The sequence below is a fragment of the Brachyhypopomus gauderio genome, chromosome 15 (assembly GCF_052324685.1).
Source record: "Brachyhypopomus gauderio isolate BG-103 chromosome 15, BGAUD_0.2, whole genome shotgun sequence".
Classification (NCBI taxonomy): Eukaryota; Metazoa; Chordata; class Actinopteri; order Gymnotiformes; family Hypopomidae; genus Brachyhypopomus; species Brachyhypopomus gauderio.
In genome coordinates this window covers 4,484,130-4,492,453 of record NC_135225.1, presented here as the reverse complement: position 1 = coordinate 4,492,453, position 8,324 = coordinate 4,484,130, and the positions used below count along the sequence as shown (strand labels likewise).

At 39.5% G+C, this 8,324-nt stretch overlaps 1 protein-coding gene across 1 annotated transcript; it reads right to left on the bottom strand.

Annotated features, from left to right (window-relative positions):
- Positions 1–241: 241 nt before the first annotated feature.
- On the bottom strand, positions 242–7,744 carry cxcl12a (chemokine (C-X-C motif) ligand 12a (stromal cell-derived factor 1)). The gene is made up of 4 exons (XM_076974266.1): positions 7,585–7,744; positions 6,165–6,282; positions 4,244–4,327; positions 242–2,815 (listed from the first exon to the last, which is right to left on the bottom strand). Exons 1-4 carry the CDS (start codon positions 7,649–7,651, stop codon positions 2,788–2,790), a joined length of 297 nt encoding a protein of 98 aa, XP_076830381.1. The 5' UTR covers positions 7,652–7,744; the 3' UTR covers positions 242–2,787.
- Positions 7,745–8,324: the final 580 nt, after the last annotated feature.

The following is an 8,324-nucleotide window of genomic DNA, read 5'->3' as shown; positions in this document are numbered from 1 at the left end:
CACCTGAGGGTCGTTTGTTTGTCTATATATGTCTTGTCTTTGTACCAGTTGACTGCTGGTTATTATATCCTTAATTCGGATCAGTTCACGGGTTTTGGTTTGCGCACTTTACATATTAAACCATCCTACTTCCCTGAGACTTGGCGTGATCGCTTCCATTTATTTTCGCTCACCCTGCCCGTCACACATATAAATACTAGTATGTATATTCTTATATATTAAATTAATACTGTAAACAGAATTAATGATTTCCTGATGGTTTATTTAAAAATAATAAATTTATAAATGAAATTTATACACAAAAACATAGTTGCAAACTTGTAAATACATGATATATAGTAAATAAAAGCTGCCATCTATAAAGAACCATCTATAAAGAAGGTCTTCACATTATTTGGGAGTTATGAGGGGAAAATGATATACTTCAATGGCTGAATTCCCTGTTGAGGGAACGGATGGAACAATGTTAAAACCATTCTCCAATCAGGACTGATGGATGCTGCTATAGCCAGTGGACATGGAGATTATCTGCAGATACAGTTTCAACACTACCAGATAGATCAGTGTGACAGAAGCCATGTAGTCATTCAGTACCGGTGTATTCTGATGTGTATGCGCAACCATTTTCTGATTTACAAAATAAAAGTCTCTTGTAATTTGCAGAAAAGAAGATGGTCATGACACCCCCCCACACACACACACACACATACACACACACAGACACCCACACACAAACACTGCAGAGGCTCTGCACTGTAGGGCTTCTAAAAACATGAGAGAATTATATGAATTTGCCCTGTATCATTTGATACCTCTCCACAAAACTGGGTTAAATATCCCAAGCAAATATCACAGCACTTTGGCTAGAAAAAAAAACATTTCAAATACAAATACTTTTATTCTACTAAGTCAATTACAGCAATATAACAAATATTTACTTCCTTCCTCAGTTACAACCTATGAGGCTCATTCTCGACACTTCTGAGATTATCTTTGATGGGAATACCTATGCTGCCATATTTTCTAGAGACATCACAAATGTTTTGTTCATGCCTAAAATTAATAGTCAAATAGCAAATTGGATGTTCTTCCATACAAAAACAAAATAACTCTCTTTGACGTAGAATTCAGAGGTGCACCAGTTGAGAGTTAAAAGATGTGCCTGTCATTCAGAATTTCTTTGCCTCTGTGATAGGATTAGTTAGATTCATGTGTTTTTCCACAGCTGTATGACATGCAGCGTCACTGGGGGCCTCACCTCCTGAACAGAGCATGCAGCCCCTTCCTCTCTAATTTTAAACAGGCATTATGCATGTGTGCCTGAGGGCTGCCTCTGGAAAAGACGCCTACCTGTATTAATAGCACCACACTAAATTTGCTGATAGGGTGAAACTGCCAGTGGTGTACCAGATGAACTCCATATATCATTGTGTTTTTTTGAGTGTTTAACTCTGAGTTTAACTTGGGCAGTCTGGATTGTATGTTTGTTTTGGAGGGCATGGTATGTTTTCTTTGTGGCCAGAATAGCTATAAACAAAGGCACTGCCGGAGACAAAAACACAAAATATTTTCATTTTCATTTTTGAATGTTGATGTAAAAGAGGTCAAGTTTTAAGTGCCTCTTTTTATCATTGATCATTTACAGAAAATATCACAGATTTTATTTTCACAATGACGTATTGCATGAAAGTGCTTGATTGTGGTTAGAAAATTTGTTGTTCATTGCATTCAATAATTTTAAGCCTTCGTTCTATGTACTATTTCCAGCCGCAGAACAGTGAATGTGAAGTAGTCACTAAGTTTGTGGAAAACAGATTTGTAATGTCTACAACTGAATGAAATAAATACTGTGCATTTCTAAACTTTTAGTGATAGTATTTATCATTTTTAAAACTCTACCTCTTTAATGTCAATAATAGTCCTACATCTAATACGTTTTACTTATTTTTGTATCAAACTATTAATACATGAACATGATTTTTTTTTTAAGTTGCACTGTATTGTTTTCTGGTTATGGTGAGTTTCTTATCTCATGTGGTTACAATTTTAAATGATCTTTCTCGTATTAATGCTGTTGGGCACCATGTACATACATTCATAAAGTTTTGTTCAATGCTTTTGTACTCTGCTACTGGTTTACATCTGCATAAAAATAAAACCCTATTTATCGCCGGACAAAAAAACAAGCAACTTTTCACTTTTGATACATATTTGTATAATATGACTCATGCAATATGCAGTGTTACAAAAATGTAAGATATGGATTATTTAAAAACAATGCTAAAATGAATGTGAACGCCAGGTCCCTTTCCTCTGTGTGCTGTAAAGGTTTGTGTCATATACTGCTCTGCACCACATTTACGGCTTTTCCTTCTTGTCATGTGGTGAAAAGTGAAAATCACAAGTGTCTGCAGTTTTGGATGTTTGCTCCAAACTCTTCACCAGTTCATCCAGTGCTGCCTAACTCATTACAACACACAGGCAAGGAGCAAACACAACTCCAAAAATAGCTCTTTACTGTATAACGTTGATATAAAACATTGTATATACATACCATATGTATAAAAAACACACTCATACATATATAATTGCACATTACACTAACATAGGAGGTGCCTATAGCGGTGACGGAGTTTGTGACGGTGGTTTGGTGTGCCGTTCTCTGAGTCACTCAGAGAGGTGGATGTTTGGCCGAGTAAGTGCTGGATCAGCAAGCATGCCAGAAGAGAGTGTGGTACATATCTGTGGTGGTGGGCTGACAAACTGGCTTGGCATCCAGCTTGTTCCTCAGTTCACCTGTTTGGCCTTCTTCATCCTGCCGGCAAAAAGAGAGAGAAATGCATTTAGGGTGAGACTGAAATGAAGCCCTGAAATCAACAGTAGGCTGCAAAGAGGGAAGCAGATTAAAGCTGAGTTGTTTCATATGGACGGTCTGGACGTTTTCTGCTGTTTCCTCCCAAAATGCCTGAGCCAAGCAGATCTCAGCGATAGTGAGCATGCAGCACGGTGTGATTAATGACCGTGAGTTGCTTCTGAATGAGTTCTGATTCTTTAGCCCAAAGTGACATTTGATGGGAAGCAGGACCATTTAACGCTCTGCCAAACTCTCTCTGTGAAAGCACTTAGAACTTGGAGCCAAATATCTGCTCCAGGCCATACTCTGCAACAGGCATGTCAGCGTGTTTTATAGGCAGTTTGTGCTTTTAATCACATAGGTAGCTCATTATACAAGAGTTTTGTGTTTCCCAACAAGACATAAGACACATTGCACTGTGCAGTCCAGCAGTCCTGTGAGCAGAGAATCTAGTCCGTTAAAAAAACTAGTGATCAGAGAGCTGAATGGGTGATATCTCAACAGAGATGTACCAGATTTTTTCATCAGATGTCCATCTTCCCTTTCCCATACTAAATCATATTCCCAATAGAGCTCACAGTGTGGGCTCATCTGTGCCTTGCAGCTGTTCACAGGCCTTCTGTCCTGCAGAGACATTGTCCACCTCAAGCCACGGCTGTTTTGTTCTGTAGAACGGACTGTTCACGCCTCTCTGTCTTTTATATGGCACGTATGTGTACAGCATGCAATCCAATTAGACATCGGTGTGCGCCAGCGCAGACCCGGTACTGCTCAGCAGCTCACAAAAGCCCTAACCATGTGCCCGATGAAGGCAGCAGAAAATGGCACAACTTCAAGAACAAATGAAAAGAGGCATCGCCTATTCCACTTTTCAGAAGATGTTACATTAAAAATAGGTGAATTCCATGTTAGCTGCATGATCCAAAGTGACCATAGCAGGGATGTTTGATTTATGATCAGCATCAGTCTGGTTTTAAGCCAAGACCACAGTGGGAGAACATGCTTTGCATTAGTAAGTTACAAGGGCTGGTAAGAATTAAAATTATGTTCAGCAACCAAAAGTATACACACTTCACAGCTCCACTGGAAGAATAAAGTCAGGGTTTAGGACCATAAAGCACAACGGCAAGGGATTGCCTGCACGTTAGGGATATATGGGAGAAACAGGAAATAGGGAAATACCAGTGTCTCTTCAATTAGCTTTTTAAATGTTAAAACTGTGCATGAGTCATTTTTAGAAACATATGATGTTTTGGAATGTGTAGATCAAAAAATAAATAAATTGTACATTTGCAGTTCCATATGTGAGAACCTTAGATCTGATTGGTTACATGCCGAGGGACACATGGCAGTAGTGCTTGTGCTTGTCTAAAGAGTTTTTCTTCTTACTTTTCAAGGGCATTCTTCAGGTACTGCTGGAGCCATTTGGTTTCAGGATTAATGCACACCTCCTTATTGTTCTTCAGCTTGGCACTGCGAAGAAAACAGACCAGAAAAATGGTTAGACGTCTTATTAATAGTCACTCGCCCATACGGCTCAGCCATGGAACTGCACAGGCCGTTTGATGATGTTCCTTTTGAAGCATCGGGCTGCCTATTGTGAAGGAACTGGGAATGCAGCACAATAGATATGTGATAGTCGGCATTAACCACACAATGACACGCGGGAAAGGGAGCGTGAAGGAGCAGGGTGAGGAGCTCGGGGAGGCAGTTCCTTTCCGCCCGTTACCCTCCCAGGGTAAGTGATATTCAACTACTGCTATTTTCTACCCCCTTTGTCTCTTTTCCAAATTCCCTTGACAGACCGTCAGACTGTGGACCCTCCTATGCCTTTAGGAAGTGCTGCGAATTACAGAGGTTTTAGTCAGATTTGTGTGTATATCTCGCTTAACTAGATGTTAACCACTTCTTTTCAGGCTGCAAACAATCGATTATTTAAATGCTAGTTTTAAATTGTTTTAACTGGATAATTGTGTGTCTACATAAAGTAAGCTACAAAGTGCAATTCTAGTCATTGTGTGGTAACAGGTTTAGTGGTAAACAGAGTTTGTTGCTTTCTTCACGTTTTGTGCCAATAGTAATCACAAAGTAATTAAATCTTAATCCATAAAGACAATCACTGACCTCTAGTTTCTTAGCACATGGAAGTTTTAGATTGGTGACCTAAATACACACTTATCACACTTATCTTCTTAAACAAAGTTAGGGAGGTATGTTCAAACATGTTACTGAACCCCATGCTTTAAATCTAAGGTTCAAATGAGTCATGGAAGTCACACAGTCATGACAAAGGCATGTGTTAGGAGCTGTTATCCAAACCACCTCACAGCAATTTGTGAAGTAAACACTCATCAGGTAACTTCACAAGATTCTCCTTCATCAAAAGCTTAAAACCCATTAACTTAAAAAAAATGCAATAACTGCGTGCCAATTAACAAAGAAGCAGTAACGGTTCAAACATTTGTCCATCATGACTATTATCTGCTTCCTTCACAAAATCTACGCAATGCTCTGATGTCCTCCACTTTCTCAGCAGTGTATCAGGACCTCAGTGTTCTAGGTTGTCCTAGTCAGGACTGTGGGGCAGGACTGTCAGGACTGTGGGACAGCAGGCAGTAATTACTCCACAGCAAGTGAAGGTCGACAGAAACCTTGTCATATAATGTTACCAGCTTCACTCAACAGCACCGTTTCGGGTCTGATCTGTACTCGGGGGACTTCATGATAATTCCTGTGTCAACTTTGTGTGTGCGTGTGTGTGTGTGTGTGTGTGTGTGTGTGTGTGTGTTCCCCCTAAATCACCCTTCACAGAACCCTCGAATTTGTGTACTGGTGAAATGTGGTTTTGTAGTTTTTGCTGTTATGTTACTATAACTTCCTCTGTGTTACAAGCATTAAACTCATCTCTGGTGTAAACTGGAGATATGTATTACTCCTGTCAACAGTATGGAAAGGCTTTTATGGAAATGACGTAGGAAAAGTTCAGCGGTCATAACTGGTGAAAAATCACTTCAAGAAAACGTCTTTTGGATCCTTACGTCTTCCATAGAATAGAACAAGGCTCCATCCAGGGCTGGAAGCCCCCCGCCACCCGTAGCATTTCCTCTACATGTGTCTGATTGTGAGAGCTTGTTCCACAGCACAATGCCAGACAGGGGAGGCCGGTTCTGGCACCATTCAATGCTCCTTCAGCAGTGGGAGATTGATGGTGTGCATTGACGGGTAAAGAGTTTGATAAGACACCCCCCGTGAAGCAGTGCAGGGCCAGGATGGATGAGTGCGTGAGAAAAACACTGTAGAAGATACTCACATGACTTGGAAGTGGCAGTTGGGTGTGTGGACGAATTTAAGCTCACGGATGTTCCTCTGTGGCACTGTGTTCACAGTAGAACGACACCAGCACCTCTCAACCAGACTGATGGGCTTGGCTGTACAGGAGCAGAGAAGAAGAGAGATACAGAGAGGAAACCCTTTATGAAGGCTTTTGAAAAACATCTTTTAATAGGAATCCCACCAATCATAAAAATTATTCCAATCTATTTTAAAACAACTGCGTATATATTATATATATATATATATATATATATATATATATATATATATATATATATATATATATATATATATATATATATATCACAATGCATCCAAATGTAGATTGCGCAGTGAGTGAAACGGAAACGGAAAAGCCATTTTCAAGTTCACATTCAGGGCAATCTAATAATAATAATAATAATAATAATAATAATAATAATAATAATAATAAATACCACTTTTAATACTTCTATTATTGTTTATTTTGAAAGTTCGATGTTTATGGAAATTGATGACAGGTTAACTTAAAATGCTAGAAAATCAGTTCTCCACTGTGTAATACTTAGCTTCAGGGGGTGTGTAGTTAATGGTCTTTCTGCTAGGAGCAGAAAGTCGTGGGCTGCTATCCAAATGTTTTATTTCTTCACAACAGTTTTATGAACGAAGGCATCAGATCAAGCAGCTTTTCATTTCATCCTACGTGACCAGTGCTGCTCCAATGCTGTAGGCTTGTAAACCCAAACGGACATCGCCCACTCACTGAGTCCGGGGTGAGAACTACATGCCATTCACTCCAGCACCTTATTAGATTACTTAAAAATTGCAAACGCCTGTCAGGTAATCTCTCTCTATTGTGATGCTAAAAGACAGGCGATAGGGACTGGGCGCTTTTGTTTGAATGAACTACAGACTGGCGCTATCTCTGCTGTTGTTTTTTATCCCCTAATTTGCGGGTAATTAAATAAAAACAAAAAGGGTTACAAATACACACGTTAATCAGCGCCCCGAAAGCGGGCTCTGCTCATGTCGATCGCATGATGCGTGTGAGGATGATGTCCCAACACGTTACACAAGTTGCAAAATCCGCAAAATAAATATTACATTAAAAAGGGAGATTCGATGGAATTGAAAGTAAAAAAATAATAATAAAACATCATGAAAGGTAAAAAATTTTCTTGGTTCAAATTTGGTTCCCAAGAATTACAAATACACAACGATCATCACCATAAATAAGGGTTCATAAAATAGGTCTAAATAAATAAAATTACTATGTAACCGAATTGCTGATTTTTTTTCTTTTTTATGTGTAAACAGTTTTATAAAGTTACTATTTATTTTTTATCAAACTTTTGGCGGCATAATGTGTGCAATTGCGCACACTCCCTTTCCATATAAGAGACTGCAAAGTAACTCACCTTGTGAAACGGACCCATACATTGTCACCGTTATCAGCGCCGCAATTACGATCACTTTCAGATCCATGTTGCATGTGTGGAGAGATCCGCACGACGTAGAATCCAGAATGAACTGTCACAACGCAGTAACGGTGTCCTTTTGTTAAATCCGCAACTCGACAGCGGTACCTGCCCCCTTTCTGAGGGTGAAAGTGGGTGTTCCGTCGATGATTTGTTAGCTGGCATTACAAGCACACATGTCTGGGATCAAGTCAAACTATTATTGTCTCTAAAACCGTGTTGAAACTTTGATTGGGGTTTTATAAAGTCCACTTTGCATCTGTAGGTAGAGCCTGAAACTGATTTAACACATCTATTTTATCTCCAAATCAGAACATTTTGTGCTCTGTCTTCGTTTTGCATTAAACAGTTTCCAGTGTCATTTACATGTCTGGCTGAATTTCACTGACACACCACTACGAAGACATTTGCTAAAGCCACGACTGAAGCATTTCACTGTAATCTGCACTCAGGTTCTGCATAAAAGCGTTTGGAAATATACCTCATCACCTGCTGTGGCAAACTGACAAAATAGGATTTCGGACAAAGGTTGATCGTAAGTGTAAAGGAAGGACCCTGGGTTTAAAAACCATTACACATTAGATTGGGCTAGGACTTTCCATTAGGCCTGCCAGTTTCATTTGAGCCCAGTGGCGATGAGAGGGAAGGGAAGAGGAGGGGGATTAGGATGTATAACAGGA